Genomic DNA, 17,639 nt, shown 5'->3' on the forward strand with positions numbered 1-17,639 from the left:
GGGAGCTGTGATCAGACGGGTTGAAATGGCTGTTTTCTCTTTGGACTGAGCTCACTGGCTGATGGGTTTTCTGCACTTCTTTGTTTTCTCTCCACTGGTCTCTCTGCCTGGGCGGCAGCCATTTTAACTCACACCTTCTCTAACCTTAACAAACAACTTACTTTTTCTTCTGCGTTGTTATAATTTTTCATCTTTGCAGCTCTGATAAATCGTCTCATTAGCAGAGTTAATCTACTAACCTTTCCTACAGTAGCTTGACGAGCATCAGCTGTACGATCATCTCTCTCCTCCGCTTTATCTTTTGGCTTCGCTGCTCTCATGTGAGCTTCTCATTGGCTGACGTTCGTCTCTAACCACTCTTCCTCTCCTGCAGCCTTCTGTTTCCTGCTTTACTAAAGAAAACATCTTATGGCTAATGACTCGCATATAAAATGCAGCGATGAGGAATGGACAGAACTCCCAACAGAGGGAGAAATGCTGAATTGAAAGAGCTGAAATGACCTTTGACCCAGGTTTTCCCTTTCACCTCCCGACCTGTAGGACCTGACGGCTCTGGCCAAGGAACTGCGTGCAGTGGATGACGTTCGTCCCCCAAATAAGGTGACAGACTACTCATCCTCCAGCGAAGATTCAGACACCACCGATGAAGATGATGATGAGGAGGTGGACCAGGAGGCAGGGGAAGAGTCGACTTCAGGCCCGGAGGACTCCAGAGCTGTGTACGTACACACACACACACACACACACACACACACACACACACACACACACACACACACACACACACACACACACACACACACACACAAGTTTACCTCAGACTGAAAACACACTTTGTATTACCCGTGGACGGGTAAATATGTTGGTGTTGATTGCCTCTTCTCCCCTGCAGGTCTTCCAGGTTGAGCAATGGAGAGACGGAGTCGGTGAAAACCATGATCGTTCACGATGAAGGCGAGAGCGATGCGGGCTCGACGCCCTGCAAAGACAGCACACTGATTGTCAGACAGGTACTGGGTGAAAAAAAACAAAAACAGACACCGATCATTTCCCTCATATTTTTGGCCCAGTTTTTCCCATTAGTGTGTATTTTGTTTGTTTATACCCAGTGTTTCTCCATTTTGTTTGTATGTTGTGTTGACCATGTTCTTTTGTTAATAAAGTAGCTGTAAATTGAGGAGAAAAGCTCGCAGATTTTAATCACACATATACAGACCAAATTCAATAATGGGAATTTATTTACATTTTTTCTCAGGTTTGTGAATTATTTCCATCCATTCAGGGCATTTGGATTTTGAAGTTATTTGATTGATCGAGATGACAAATCTCCATTAGCAGTTAGCCCCAATGCACACCACAGACAATCATATATATAGTCCCAATAAACACCACAAAGTGAGTTAGATTATTATCTAACCATGTAATTGACTGCTAACAGGAGTTTTCTTTCCACCTGTAGAGTTGCCACTCTAGTTTGCCCTTTGCTCTAGCTCACACCTTCCCTTCCCCTGAGCTCATCAGGAACGCATCTAGACCCAAAGTTGTGTACCCCTCTTTCTACTTCCAGAGTGCAGGTGACAACAGAAAGCGTACGGGCCCCGGCCCGGGCCAAACTCAGACCCCTGGCCTGCTCGCAGGCTTTGCCCCGAGCCCCGGCTCGCCATCAGGCCCGGGTCTTGTCCACCACACCCCCAGCCCCCACCACCATCATCACCATCACCACCATCACCCCACACAGCACTCGGACAGGAACGGCTTTGCCGGTCGCATCCACCACCTCCCAGACCTGATCCAGCAGAGCCACCATTCCTCCCCTTCCTCCTCTGCATCCAACTCCCCCTCCTCCTCCTCCAGCCTTGCCAGTCCCTCCACTCTGTCCCCTCAGATTCCCCTGGACAAGCTCGCCATCCTGGTAGAGGTATGTCTCCCAGTCCCGAAACGGACACCCGATAAAGGGTGTCGTTTCTCGTGTGATCTTAAACAGGAGGAGCAAAGAGAGGTAGAAATCCTCCTGGTCTTTCATGAATGGGAAAAACAGAGTAAGCCTTAGTGCAGCTCAGCGCCCAGCGTGGGCATGTTTTTGAAGGCAGTAGAGGAACAAATGTTTAAGTTCACAGCTTCTCCAAACAGCAGCCAAAATAAATGAAAACAAATCCTGGAGATTTAAATCATTTAGAAGCAAGTAAAAGTTTGCTCAGATTGTTTTTTTTTTCCACATGATTGTTTGACCATGATGATTTCTTCCTGCATCTATTTTTAATGTCCTGGATTGGCTAGGTTGCCCTCTACTGGCCACCACTGGCACTGTGGCTCTCTAAGGCCTCCTCACAATTTATTGTTTTTTTTCTCTGCTGGCAGAGAGACGGTGGTGTTGATGGAGGCCTGATATATATATATATATTTATATATATATCAATAGAATAGCATTGAAAGCCAACGCAAATCCATTTTTAATAGTTTTCTTCCCTGTAAATATCCTGTTAAGTTTATCGTATAAACGTTTAGTACTTGGGTTTAGAGTGCAAATACTGTAGGTGAATAATATTTTTTTAGTGGAAAGATTTACAGCTGCAGTCTCATCGCCCCTCAGTGTGTTTTGTATTTATGATTTAAACAGATCTTTTACCTCCTGCGTGGAGCCTTTTTCTGTCCTCTAAGGCTAACTGTGGTTTTACAAGCATTCCCCCCGAACATTTAAATCTCATTTCTAATCCTTGATGTTGCCTTTTTTAGCAAACGAGTCATATTCTCACATATTCCCCAGACAATAAATCATAGCTCACAGGGCAGTTAAGAGAGCAACAGCAAGTACGTTTCCCATGGAAATGCTTTCTTTAATTACATTGTTCCCATTTTGTCTTGTTTTTCTTGTCAAGAACGTTCATATGTTGTTTTCTTTACCCGTCATTGTTTTTGCCTTTTTCTTCAGTATCTATAATTTTACCCTGATATCACTGAATGTTCGTTGCATGCGACACATACTGAAGTAGCTTAGTTTGCCTGTTTGTTTGACTGCACTGTCTTCTTAAGTTGTTTATTATCACATTTTGTCTGAGCTGTTTTCAAAAATAACAGTCAGAGTTGTGATCTTCTGTCTCCATTAAATCGTATTCTGTCTCTCTGTAGAGCCAGTCTAGTAACAACATGCAGAAACACAAGTCCTCTTCCTCCTTCACGCCGTTCATCGACCCGCGCCTCCTCCAAGTCTCTCCATCCACCGGCAGCGCCCTCAACAATGTTGGTAGGTCTCTTCTAGTTTTATAACTTAAAGTTCTGAGTCAGATGGTGGCATTAGTTCTCCGCACACCAACTGTCCTTCTTTCTTCTTCTTTTTTTTTTTTTTTTTTTTACAATAAACTCATTTGTTTCTAACTTTAATCAAAGTCTAGAGAAACGCTGGCAGAGGCTAATATACCTGGCGAGGTGGGGTTAAAATACACTTCCATCAGAATGACACAGGGATCATAAAAATCTACCACATTTGCAGTGAAGTATAAGTTGAGTAAAATTTGTGAGTCATGCCTTAAATTCATTGATGTGACTCAAACTAAACATTTTGCAGGTAGAGGAAGAATCCAAAGAGAGGGTCTGATTGTTGGACTCGTTTAGAATAAATGTAACTTTGAAGATATGTTTCCTCTCTGGTAAAGGAGATTAAAGTAAATGAGTTCAGTGCTGACAAGAGCTAAAGTTTCAAACTCAGTGCAACGCTGAAAGTCCCTGAACTGGAGTACAGATAAATAACGGGACTGCTCTGGGATTTCTCCGCCGTTCAGAGGGCAACGACCCCTGTGAGAATCCACGAAGACAAATTCGAAAGCGCCACTCTGACTTCGTGAACTGCTACAAGGAGATCAAGCCTGACCTTGGATTATGATTATGAAATTGTTTCACTATGATTGAGACCTGAGACTGAAAGTTTAATGAGAGACACCAGTGACAATCAACAGGTCTGCACACCAGTGCACCACTTGATGGATGGATGAGTTGTTTGACCTCTGATGTTTTACAAAAGCACATGAAATAACCCTCGGATACTAATATTGTCTTTTGGATTACTTTTTTTTTTTTTTTTTTTTTTTTTTTAACCTATATTTGTAATATTAATGAAGACAAACGAAAGCTGATTAGATTAAAAAATTGACATGACTCTAAGATCTTTTGTTAAACTCTTTAAAGTCCGCCGTCAGTTCAGTGTTTGAGTTTCATCGTGCAGAATGATATAAATATGAAGAGTTTAAAACTAGCAGGCTGTTTGAACTTCGATCTGCTGAAGGAAGGAAATTAAATTAAAACATTTTAAGGAATGGGGTCTACAGGCAGGTTTTGTGACATCACAAAAGGTTTAAAAAGCCAATCCTGGTCTAGTTCAACTGATGTGAAATCTACAAACCTTCAGTGCACTACGCTGAGAACGGTTTAAGATCTTCTGGATCAATGCAACTGCTTCAGTTTTGACTGAAGAGGTCAAAGACAAGTTTTTTTTTAGTTTTTTTTTTAGTTTTTTTTATCACATCACATTAAAACAATTCTCATTACTCTTGTATCTCACCAATCACCAACGATCACTGCTGCAAACTTTAACAAATACTTTGATGTTGGGGCCAATGAACACAAAAATCCAAACCAGGTTCCTGCTCCTCGAGGAGTAAAGAGCCTGAGCGTGTGAACTCTTAAGGAGAGAAAACCAAACCAAAATCAGTTTGTTAGCGTGGACTCCGCTCCTCCCCGAGGTCACAGAGTCCGTCCGCTGCCACTGCTTCCAAACAAAGCTTTGTTATCAGGACGGTCCTCGTGTTCCCATCGTCCTCGTCCCTCCGTCACCAGGCTGAATGTGAAGGACTCTGCTTTACTCTGCATTACCTCACCTGATGCAGCTGGTGACCAGCCGCTGACCCCTCAAGTGCACTGGATTGTTCAGTTGGCATTTAATCACTGATTTGATGAGTTTAGATTGTCCTACAGATGTTTAAATTCCAGATTCAACAACAATATTTAACCATTTAAGAGGCAGAGAAACAGCGCTCCACTTTTGAACACAGACACCTTCAAATTCTGTGATGCCATGACTGCAGAGGTTTGTTATGTAAATGATTTAACACGAGAAAAGCTGTGGCTCTGAACTAAGTGTCTTACAAACACTGTTGTAACATTAATGAAATTTAGTTGGACAATTGTCTATGAACTTCACTGAACCCCTGTTTTCAGATGAGAGTAGATCAATTGCTGCAATTATTTCATGGATGATGGTTAAATATATATAAAAAAAAAAAAAAAAAAATGACATCATTATTAAGCAACTTTCCCAGTTTTCAATTTCAAGTAATGTCATAACAATAAATCCTTTGACTGACCCTCACCCTGCCCGTTAAACTCTACATCCTACACCATCCTACCTAAGCCCTTCCCTTTGACCTATTAGGCTACGCGAATGATGCCCGGCTGGCAGAGGCGCTGAGAGCCGACCCGTCTCGAAAGGGCTCCGTGGTCAACGTCAACCCTGTCAACACTCGCCCGCAGAGTGACACGCCAGAGATCCGCAAATACAAGAAGCGATTCAACTCTGAGATCCTGTGTGCTGCACTCTGGGGTAAGAATGAAGGCACACATCTTTCAGAAACAAAAAACTTGTGACCGTAATTTCACACAAGTAAATGGGCTGCCTGTTAATTCTGACATGACCATTAACAAAAGAGGGAAACGATTACTGTCAGACTGAGTGCTGCCGTGTGAGAACTGGCAGTGTGTGGAGGCAACATGGTTTAAATTTATAGGAACACAAGCAATAAGAGCAGTACCATAAGTGTATAATTTAGGTCACATGTCCAATCAACCACAATCTCATTGGTTTAGGAGTTATGTCGGCAAAATGCTTTGATGCTATTGATATTTAAGGCTACTATATTTCTCTGTAGGTCTAACATTCATATGTTATGGCCTTTCTTAAAATATTAAACAATTTGTAACTATTATTTTCAATGTAAATCAAAAAAGCCAGTTTTTCCAGATGTTTTAGCCATAACAGTCTTCACCACAAGGTGGCAGCAAAGCCCAGAGAAAACTGCATATATCATATGTCTGATCACACTGCATGCTATTTGAAGTTCAGGTCAGAGGTGTTGGTTCTCCTTAATATAAATCTATACATGTGTGTGTGTGTGTGTGTGTGTGTGTGTGTGTGTGTGTGTGTGTGTGTGTGTGTGTGTGTGTGTAGGAGTGAACCTGTTGGTGGGAACAGAGAGCGGCCTGATGCTGTTGGATCGCAGCGGTCAAGGGAAAGTTTACCCTCTGATCAACCGGCGGCGCTTCCAGCAGATGGATGTCCTGGAGGGGCTCAATGTCCTGGTCACTATTTCAGGTGAACACACACACACACACACACACACACACACACACACACACACACACACACACACACACACACACACAGCACAAGAGCAATTTACTATTACAGGCAGCCAAATGAGTCCTACTGGGATGAAGAAGGGATCGATGAGATGGACTAAAACAATCATGTAAGCTCACATAAGTTGTACACACACACACAGACACCATTACAGTTAGAATGAACACAAATAGAAACTGAACCATGCGTGCAGATACTTGTGCATAGATTTAGGTGGACAAACACGTCCACACATGTCCACACACACACACACACACACACACACACACACACACACCACACACTGTAAATTTCGATAAAGTAGTTTAACTTAATTAGGAGACTGAAAGTTCACTCCGGTTTATCCTGCTGTGTCAGCTCGTAGTGGACTGTCCACTGTGTGTGTGTGTGTGTGTGTGTGTGTGTGTGTGTGTGTGTGTGTGTGTGTGTGTGTATTTACCAGTGTGTTTTGTCTTGTCTACGTCTTTTCCTGTCTTGTGCTGTCTCAGACAAAATGTCTCTTTATTGCTTCATTCAAATTTTTGCACACAGACTGTTGAGTTGTGATATTTCTCCTTGTATATTTCTGATTGACAGCGCATCCATGATCTTCCTCTTTCTCAATGTCACGCACACACACACACACACACACACACACACGCACGCACACACACACACACACACACACACACACACACACACACACACACACACACAAACACACACACGTGCATACAGAAGGATTGCTCTCAGATGTGTCACAACAGATATTTTAAAGCGAAGCGGATGTTGAGCAAAGCTCCGCTGGGTGAGACCACGTCATGTGTGTGTATTCTATGTAACGCTGACACACACTCAAGCTTTCCATGATGGATGGAAGGAGTTGCTGACGTGACAATTTCCGTCTCCGAAACTCGTTTGTATTTTCGACATGTAAATATACACGTCACAGGCAGATGTATGTCGGGAAAAGTTCTTTCTAATGAGACCACATCCTCATGGCATCTCATCTTATGTAATCAGATTACTGATTACTTTGAGACAGTATAAACAGAAGACTTGCGCAAGAAACATGGTGTGTCAATTTTATCTGCTGCTTAACGTCTTAAATGGCATTAGTGAAAACAGTCGGCAGGGACAGGCTGTTAGAAACAGCTGCACAGACCGAAAGTTATTCTGTATAATAAGGTATGATCTGTTTATAGTCCGGTCCTTGCTTGATTTTTTTTTTTAATTTGACCGTGCACTTAATTTTTCTCAGAAGACTTTATGCACAGCAGCTTTTCTCTCAGTTTGGAACACACACAGCAAGAAGGGATCTTAATTAAGCCATCTTCATTGTCTTTCTCTCTACATCTGCACACACAAGGTCTCTTTGCATATTTCTTTGTCCCAACTTGACCTACTGTTTCCTGCGATGTTGCAAAACACTGCAGTCACACAGATCAGAGCAGGAAAAATCCCATCACAGGATCTTCTAGGATAGGAAATGTCTTAGTTGTGGGCTGATCATTGCAGCAGTAAAGAATGCAGTCACCTACAATTATGTTAAATTAAAAGTTGAGAATCATTGCAGGTTTGAATTATATCTTAGGAAAAATCTCAGCAGCCAATAAAGACATTATAAAGTTCTTCTCTTGTATCTCTCTGCTGTCCTTTTCTCTCTCTGCTCTCCTCTCTCCCCAACCGGTCGAGGCAGATGGCCGCCCACCTCTGATCCTGGTTCTGTCGGAGGTTTCTTCCTGTTAAGAGGGAGTTTTTTCTTCCCTCTGTTGGAGGTTTTTCTCCCTTAAAGAGGAGTTTTTTTTCCCTCCTCGCTTATGTGGGACTTGTTGAATTGTTGGGTTTCTCTTTATAATGTTGTAAAGTCTTGCTGTAACGACTTGTGTTAAGTGCCATGAAATAACCTGTGTTGTGATTTGGCGCTATATAAATAAAATCGAATTGAATTGAATAAATGGCTTTTAAGGATATTTTCTAAGGAGTCTGATGAGGTTAAAGCTCATTTAAGTGTAAAGAACAACTTCACTGTTTGACCAACACAATTTGGCTTGTGGTCTTTAAAGGCGCCCACACACTCTTTAACGACATGCAGGTTAGGCTGTCAAATGGACAAATGCAAAGCCGGCAGTGTAGTGAATGTAGATTTTAGAAGATAACTTAGCTTTATTTTTGAGTTTTAGAGAATAAGACAGCAAATAGTAAAGAAATGTAGATATCCAGTACATGTGAATTTTGGAGTAAAGAAAACAAAAAGTAACCTCTCCTCCTCTCTTCTCTTTGTATTCCTCGTTCACTGGCAGGCAAGAAGAACAAGCTCCGTGTGTACTACCTGTCCTGGCTGCGGAACAAGATCCTGCACAATGACCCTGAGGTGGAGAAGAAACAGGGTTGGACCACCGTAGGAGACCTGGAGGGCTGCGTACACTACAAAGTCGGTAGGTAATACTTTCACAGGTTATATAGAATTATTAGGGATTTCCCCATAAAGGTAAACAGACATGGTTAAGTCTATGTCGATATGTCACTGGGTGTGTTTAGATTAAGATTATTAAAGTTTGGGTGTAGGTCATGGGTTGGCGTGGTAAAGGTGAAGATAAGCATTTGGTCGGCACTTGAATTTCTACCCATACCTGCAATGGGATCTATGGGAGTCTACATATCACTATATTTTTGATCCCTGCTTTGATATTAATCCTTGCAGATCTAAATCAAACCAAATCTGGATTGAAATGTGTGACTTCAGGTTTCTAAACTTAAAAAAAACTCAGGATAAGCATGCCTTGATAAATGATGGAAGGAAAGCCCTTGATGACGTAATAATGCAGTAAGGACATTAGAGTGGGCATGTAACGACACCGTCCTGTCTAAAACTCAGAATGTCCTCGGTGGTTTTAGTGCCCCTGAGCAAAGACTGGTACTTCCTGTTGGAAACCCCTGTCCCTCGTTCCGAGCGGCCAATCGTGACATCCATTTCCTGTCGTTCATACCCGCCAATTCATTTCTTGTAGTAACACTGGTGGAAAGTACAGGACTTTCCAAAGACATAATCAGTGTTTGAAATACAAGCTGTGGAACTCTTGGTTTAATTTTACTCAATGCAAATATTGAACAGAAATAGCTAAAACAATATGCATTTAAGTGGAGGTCAAAAAAGGCTGAACAGTATACATTTACCTTCATCATCAGTCATCTCATACTGAGGTTGTATCAAGAAGGAGCAATGAAGAAATCTAAGATACATTTATAATATTCTAAAGGTTTTCTATCCTGATGACAACGGTGCTCTTTTGTGTTGATTTTTATTCCCCCAGTGAAATATGAGAGGATCAAATTTTTGGTTCTGGCTCTGAAGAACTCCGTGGAGGTCTACGCTTGGGCACCAAAGCCCTACCACAAGTTCATGGCCTTCAAGGTGAATAAATCGACTGGTTTAGCACGTTAGTGTGATGTTACCTTTTGTTGTTAATGATAAAAAAAAACAACTAAAATTTCTGATCTGTGTGCTTCAGTCTTTTGGTGACCTGGTACACAAGCCCCTGTTGGTTGACCTGACCGTGGAGGAAGGTCAGAGGTTAAAGGTCATCTATGGCTCATGCTCAGGCTTTCACGCCGTGGATGTCGACTCCGGGGCTGTCTACGACATCTACCTGCCTACACACGTAAGATCACAGATTCATATTCTCACATGCATGTTGGCTGTGTGTGTCAATTATGTAATATCTTGATAATACAAGAAGTTACCAACTAAATAAAATATGTAATCAAAATGTATAATAAAAATAAAACTTTTTGCTCAGAGCAACAAATAAGGACCAAAAGAGACCCGATTTTGCCCAATGGGTCACATTTAATAGACCTCTAACAAGTAAAAACAGCATTATATTGCATATTATATGAAATTCAATTCCAATTCTATATTCCCATTGAGGAGGCGGAGTGATAAGAGTGATATGAGTGATAAGAGTGATAGGAGTGATAGGAGTGATAGGAGTGATAGGAGTGATATGAGTGATAGCAGTGATAGGAGTGATAGGAGTGATAGGAGTGATAGGAGTGATATGAGTGATAGCAGTGATAGGAGTGATAGGAGTGATATGAGTGATATGAGTGATAGCAGTGATAGGAGTGATAGGAGTGATATGAGTGATATGAGTGATAGCAGTGATAGGAGTGATAGGAGTGATGAGCAGGTTGAGCTGTTGAGCTGATTTGAGCACGTTCCAAATGTTCAGTCGACCAATCAGATCGCTGGGTCGGAAATACGTGTTGTATCATGAATATTTCACTTGTGATGTTTCAACAGGTGGGTACTTGTTTGGTGGGTTCAGTCAGGGCCGTATGACATAAAATGTTGACTTTGTGGAAACTGACTGATTACAATGTGAACACAAAGGATACTTCAAATTCAAATGAAACATAAGTGATAGCTGCGTATGTCAGCTGCCTGGAGTTACCACAGTTGAGTAAACTGCAGCTGGCTCAGGTAACTATTCATGTCACAACACTGTTGTGACTTAGGATGGTCTGACTTCGAATCTCATGACTAAATGCCAACGAATTTGCTGCATTTTCATTCGGGACATCAGCTGCATTAAAACAAACACTCCTACTCTCTTTCTCAACCACCACCAACAACAAACCCTTACACCACGTGATGCAGAGCAGCAGAAACTGTCAGTAAGGATGTCATGCTGACTTCTGCCTGCTGAGAATTGCATGCACCTTGCGGGACAAGGAACATTTACCAGACATTGTAATAATTTGGCAAAGTAGTAGGCCTGCTGTTTAAAAACTTTGTCATCTTCTTTGTTGGTTTCATCAGTGATAAATTGCGCTGATAAAACCATTTGATTTCCATCAAACTTGGATTTGAAGTGTCAAGTTTTGAGTGCCATGGGGGTGCATGTATTTTCCAGCAGAACTGATTGTAGCTGCAGGGGAAATACCTCCCCAGTTATATCATTATAAAATGTCTGAAATTCACACTCGTGGGGGGAATGTAATTCTTGCCGGGTTGGCAGAAGTCAGAAGAACATCGTACCTGTATCACAATATCACAATATCACAATATCACAGTTGTAAATGAAAATGGTGATCTCAATTCTAAGCAAAAAAAAAAATCCTGATGCTCATTTAATCCCGAATCGTGCAGCGAAGTCGAATCACATAAAATGGTCTCAAAGGAAGTGACCGTGTCGGTTGTGTTGTTCCTCTCCAGATTCAGACCAATATCCAATCTCACGCTATCATCATCTTGCCCAACACTGACGGCATTGAACTGCTGGTGTGCTACGAGGACGAAGGTGTTTACGTCAACACCTACGGACGCATCACCAAGGACGTGGTGCTGCAGTGGGGGGAGATGCCCACCTCAGTGGGTAAGTCACCCACGCTTCTTACCCTTTTTCTTCATGTATTTATACAGATCAGTGGTGCCCATCTTTTGTGCCTTACAATCCCTTAAATGAAGTAATATATACTTTCACCCACTCTTACACATAAAAGGATTTGTAATACTTTTCATTATGTTTGTTACCTTCCAAAATGTGCAAGACGATCATTCACCCTATTTGCTAGGTAATATATTTGGATAACATTTTTCATGATGATTAGCCAATCAATAATTAATCATTATCTAACTATTTGCACACATCTATTGTGTTTTACTTGCATCTCTTGTCCTGTAGCTGCAGAGGAAACACAGGCAACCACATTTGTACATACTTGAAAGGTGTAAAGACAATCTGTAAGAGTGTTGTTGGTTCAGTGTCATTGTAATCAGATCACCGGAATCTAAAGATCAGACTACACAGATTCAGCACAATTTTGAAATCATTTCGTCGTTGCCATCAAATTCCCAGTGTCGGGCCCAAATATGAACGATGGGAACGACAAACAGACCTTGTAGTGTGACATTATTGAAGAACAGCGATGCGACATCCGGGACACCACACAACACCCAGACGAAAAGTCTTGCATGTCCGATTTTTATATATATATATATATATATATATATATATATATATATATATATATTTTTTTTTTTTTAACCTTCCAAGTTTGACATATACTACGTTGAGCAGAGCAAAGGGCCACTAGCACCACCCACATACTGATTGAGTTAACACAAAGACACGGCAAGAATTAAAGGCACTTTCATAGCCTAATGAAAGACGAATATTATCGTGTAGTCGGAGCCCGACTTTAAACCTTTTGGCGGCCCTTAAATATGAACATAATTGAATATACTTCTCTCCAGCCTACATTCGCTCCAATCAGATCATGGGTTGGGGGGAGAAGGCCATTGAGATCCGCTCGGTGGAAACCGGCCATCTGGACGGCGTCTTCATGCACAAGAGAGCCCAGAGACTCAAGTTCCTCTGTGAAAGAAATGACAAGGTGAGACCTTCACGTCGACTCCTGAGCTGATCTGTAAAGCTCAGTTCGGACCAAAGATTTGTGACGAAACAAAACGCTGCGAGGAAATGTTTCAGCAGTGTGAACTGTCCTGTCTCAGATGAAACCATCAGCTGGCTCAAGTTGAGCTGTGACTCAGCTTCTGAGTGGGTTGTTTTAGAACAGAAAGCATGTGACCTCTTTCAACAGCTCGCAGCAAAGTCAGCTGATGGAAATTGCAGTTTCTGGTTTTAGAAATAATATCAACTCATCAATCTGTACGGCACGAGCCTTAAAAGTTACTGAAACAGGTTAAACAAACAAACTGCCCTTTGTCAAATGGACACAATTGGAGTGCTTGGAGGTTTCAAATTCTCAAGCCATTTATTTTTGTATGTTTTTGCTGTAACATTACAAATTAAATAAATAAACCGTCAAGATTTATTTCTGATAGGGCTTATTGACCATCCAAAACTTACTTCCACACAGAGCATGGCAGGTGTAACTGAAACTCCCTGAGGTCTCCCAAAGTCACTTTCAGTCTGCTGTGGAAGGAACTTTTCAAACTGAGACAGTTTCTCTTCTCTCTTTTCCCCACTTTATCTTCCTGCTTGGACAATCGAGAAGTAGAGAATTATAGAGATTTTTTTATTTTTTTCCTCTTTGTGGTTCTTTAGCTGGGACAACTTATACGGGAAATGATGTGAGCCTTGATGAGTAACATATCAGAATGACTTTCAAGAATCATTTAAGGATTTCCCTTCTTAGACAGTTAGTTGGCTAATCGATTGCTTGTTTTTTTAAAAAAATTTATTTACAAAACTGTTTTTAGTCCGATTTTACTGAGCTTTTATCTTTGTGTCCTCCTCAGGTGTTTTTCGCCTCAGTACGGTCTGGAGGCTCCAGCCAGGTGTACTTCATGACTCTGGGCCGAAGCAACCTGCTCAGCTGGTAGAGGTCCACACCCTCGCCCTCTTTCTCCTCCTTCTCCTCATTGTCCTCCACCCTCGCTAACACTGGATCTCAGAACCCACCATTGATGTCTTGTCAGCCCACAGACAACCAAAAGAGAACAAACACCACAAGCAACCAGCCCTTTTGGGGCAGTCGGCGCCTTCGGCCGCCCTCTGGAGCCGCAGCCTCGCTGCGACCGAGCTCCGGGCCCGCCTGCGACACAGTCGGTCAAGCCGTCGTCCCTCCCCGGAACACCTTAAGTGACGACACGCGTACAAAATGAAATCAATGGTTAATACATGAAAGGAAGTAGAAATAAATTAAATGTGAATACACGTAAAAGAGGGCAAACAGCTTTTAGTTTCCCCTCAATTTCCTCGGTGCTCATCAGGTTGCGATGGGATTGATTTTTGTACCTCTGCATCATTTCCGTGCTCCTGGGCTGGTCAGTAAGCTTGAGGTCTTCTAACTATTAGTACTGCTACTGCTCTTATTACTACTACTGCTACTACCTTCTGCAGGTCTGCCTCTTGTAAGGGAGTTCCCCTGTGCCCCACGTTTCCACCCGCCGCCCTTTCTCATGAGTGTGGGGCCGCTGGGGTCGGAGTCCGTTGTATTGATGCTACAGTAGTGTGTGTAAATGTACTTCTGTTTGGTCCAATTACTGCTGGTTAGACACTAACCGGGGGTTAATTGTAAAAAAAAACAAAAAACAAACAAACGAAAAAAAAAACAACAACAACAACAGCCGGAGGGACTCGTCGAGGCGACAAGCGAAGGGACTTAATATTTAAGGTTTTACTGTAAGTCTGATTGACCTAAAAGGAGGGCGTGTGTGGTTGAAAAGTGTTTCGGACAGGTGCTTTAAAATATGAGGGGATTGCCGAGAGAGAAAGGGAAGCAGATGGATTTCAGAATAGTATTTTTTTGAATCATTACTATTATTATTATTATTATTATTCCTTGAAGATAAGTGTAACTATGTGGAGTTCAACATGTCTTTTACCTTGTTTTTTAACATTTCCGCACATCCACCCACAGTCCACAGTTTGCTTGCTTTTACTCTAAAACCACAGATGTGTGAGGTGTGTTTGTCAAAGAAGAAAGTGATGTGGGTGTGATCCAAAAATTTAAAAAAAAATTTAAATAAAATAAAACAAAGGTGTCTATGTACAATAAAATGCATTTAAGCTTCCGGATATTGTCATTTGTCATGTTTCAAGCCGCCCTACACACGGTCAAACATGACAACTCGGGTGGGGCGGTCGCTGAAAAACCTCTCGACTTGAGAAACTTGAACTGCTGTGAATAGTCAGATATTACGAGAAAAACAAAGATGGAGTGAAAAAGTAGAGGAGAAAGTTTAGTATGTGTGTGTGCAGTTGGACAGTCCAGTGTTACTGATTTACGTGGCAGAGAGGTAAACGCATGGTCAGCAGGTTTGATTCAGTACAAAAGGCGGATTTCTATCTTCCATTTGTTTGTATTTTCCAACTCATTTCACCTTTCATTTATATCATTTGTATGAATGCAATGCACTAAGTGTCAAGAATGTAGAACGACTTATTACTGTGTGGTGGTCCAAGGCATGAGATGTTTGTTTTTTTTCTTTTTGCTTTGTATCTTGTCACAAGTGATCAATCCTAGATGTCGATTTTTGGAGTTAAGATAACTAAAGCTGCAACAGCAGAGCCTCTACGTCGGGTGTAGATATATTTCAAATCTGTATTTTTTTTTTTTTTGCAACCTTTTTCCGCAGCTGTGAGAATCAGTGTGTCAGGGCTGAGTAATGTTTTCTGGCATCCTGAGAGTCCTGCTTGCATATGTTGGGACATAAACCTTTTCAACTCAACACTCAGACTCTGGATTTTACTGCGATGAAGTGTCCTAAAAACAGGCAACACGGAGCAGAGCTTTTCCTCACTCAGCTGTTTGTGACGAAACTCAAGACGGAAACCCACTTTTTTTGGGGGGAAGGAATTGTTTTCTCTATTTTGTGCCCTCTAACCTCGCCCCATTTCCTGCTCCAGCTCTTTTTTTTCTTTTTTTTCTTTTTTTTAAAGTTGTCTGTATCTGTGAAAGACTGAGCAGCGACCTGCAGCGTTGATCTCCTTCAGGCCGAGCTGGATATTCCACCCCATTTTTACAGCAACTCTCCCAAGATTGCACATCAGTCAAACAAAGGGAGGCAAAGGTAGAGTCCAATCTGTGCTCATGTCCAAACACGTCTTCGTCGGGTCAAGTTTACCTTGGGTGTGTTCTTTCCCACCCCTGACGTTACCAACAACAACAACAAAACACGTGAGCAGTGCTTCCACATGTGAAAAGGTCACTGCTGGTTCCCGTCACGAACTCTTCGCTCCCCCCGTACGGAGAAGCCGTTTTGGACCCCAATGCTGTTGTTCGAGGTCTGTGTGTGCAGTAGTACCCAGTGTGTGTCTCTTATTGCATCAAGGCCTTGATGAGTAGCTGTATTGACTTCATGAAAAAAAAAAAAAAAAAAAAAATTGTGGTTATTATTGATATTCTTAATGGGCAGAGTAAAGGATGAGCTATCCGATGAGAAAAAGCAGTCGCACGCCGACTCGTGTTGGAAAAAGTGCCAAGAAGGCAGCATTTAAAAAGTGTAAACCTATTGTTATGAAAAACCACTACTTGGAAATCCTTTAAAAAAAAAAATTTAAAAAAAAATCACTTGAAGCATTGTGTATTCTTAAGTTTTAGAGATAGTTGAGAAGCTTAACAATAGTTTCTGTAAGTCTATGTACACGTAAATATGCGACTGCGGTGGTTTAATATTATTACACTCACCTTAGGTGGAGAAAATGTTTACAGAAGCAATGTTTTGTTACACTAATGTGCATCACGGTATTTATGTTTAATGCATATACATCTTGGTTCTTTAATTCTGTTTCTGCTTTTTGAGCCCTTTCTTTTTTTTTTTCTTTTTTTTTTTGGTCATCTCCCCAACTCCATTAACTAACTTACTTACGAAACAATAAAGAACACGCGTGTTGTTCATTTCAGGTATTCACGTTAACGCTGCTTCTCCATGGAAACATTGCAGTAACGTTCCCTGCAGGCTTGGATTTGAGGCGATGTGTTTTTTCCTCTGCTGTTTCTGCCATGCTACTCTAACTTATGTCCTCTCTGTGTATGACAGGAAGTTATGTATTTTCCTGAAGGTTTTTTTTTTTTCTTTGAATAAACTTTAAAAGTAATTTTAAAAGAATAGTTTCTCCACTTGTCTTTGTTGAGATTAGTTTCTCAAACACGTGCAAACATGTCGAAAAGAGCCATTTTGTAACACACGTTGGCGAACTGAAACATTCACACGTCAGCTGCACAATTTGCTCGATTTCAACAGATTTGACGTGTTCATGAATGGTTTTTTTTACGTTGTTTTCTTATGAAACTCGATATTTGCACTTGGCTAAACAATACAACAAGAAAAATAATTCAGACGTTCAAACTATTTGTTCATATGTTAAATTAGAGACCGGTCAGGTCAAAGAAAATGGTATTGGTGTGTTGTAAAGTTTGACTTCCTGTTGAGGCCTTCCTGTGGTGGTATATGTCTGATCTCAGTTTGAGTGCGTGTCTGAGCTCTGCTGAAAAGAGAAGTAATGACAAATTCTGCGGATGTCTTATGTAAGGGGCAATTTATTAACTGAGAAGATTGGAATTCTATATATCATTTATGGCAGCACATCAATCGCTTAGTTTGCTAAAAGCTCTGAAGCAGCTGTTTGAAAGTGTACATTTCTGTCTTATCTCGACTTGAATCAAGTTTATCAAGTTTGTGCATTGCACTTCATTACTTGAGGCTAAAATTAAATGTTAAGCCAAAAAACACCGGCCTAATATTGCGTAGGTCCTCCTCGGGCCACCAAGACGAGTC

The 17,639-nt window shown here is 41.4% G+C and overlaps 1 protein-coding gene across 4 annotated transcripts in view; it reads left to right on the plus strand.

Annotated features, from left to right (window-relative positions):
* LOC138201476 (mitogen-activated protein kinase kinase kinase kinase 4-like) overlaps positions 1 to 16,970 on the plus strand; it is a 109,660-nt gene extending 92,690 nt beyond the window's left edge. For 3 of the 4 annotated variants that reach the window (XM_069155007.1, XM_069155004.1, XM_069155006.1), the window contains 12 exons: positions 541 to 719; positions 893 to 1,010; positions 1,568 to 1,918; positions 3,127 to 3,241; positions 5,423 to 5,590; positions 6,215 to 6,358; positions 8,689 to 8,823; positions 9,700 to 9,800; positions 9,898 to 10,047; positions 11,607 to 11,766; positions 12,648 to 12,787; positions 13,656 to 16,970. In XM_069155007.1, the coding sequence (XP_069011108.1) occupies positions 541 to 719; positions 893 to 1,010; positions 1,568 to 1,918; positions 3,127 to 3,241; positions 5,423 to 5,590; positions 6,215 to 6,358; positions 8,689 to 8,823; positions 9,700 to 9,800; positions 9,898 to 10,047; positions 11,607 to 11,766; positions 12,648 to 12,787; positions 13,656 to 13,739 (1,845 nt within the window). In that variant the 3' untranslated portion in view covers positions 13,740 to 16,970. The remainder of the gene's footprint in view (positions 1 to 540; positions 720 to 892; positions 1,011 to 1,567; positions 1,919 to 3,126; positions 3,242 to 5,422; positions 5,591 to 6,214; positions 6,359 to 8,688; positions 8,824 to 9,699; positions 9,801 to 9,897; positions 10,048 to 11,606; positions 11,767 to 12,647; positions 12,788 to 13,655) is intronic. The other variant, XM_069155005.1, reaches the window with a different exon arrangement.
* Positions 16,971 to 17,639: the final 669 nt, after the last annotated feature.

This window comes from Embiotoca jacksoni, unplaced genomic scaffold (assembly GCF_022577435.1).
Source record: "Embiotoca jacksoni isolate LCO1_2020_lvr unplaced genomic scaffold, fEmbJac1.0.p SCAF_2, whole genome shotgun sequence".
NCBI lineage: Eukaryota > Metazoa > Chordata > Actinopteri > Embiotocidae > Embiotoca > Embiotoca jacksoni.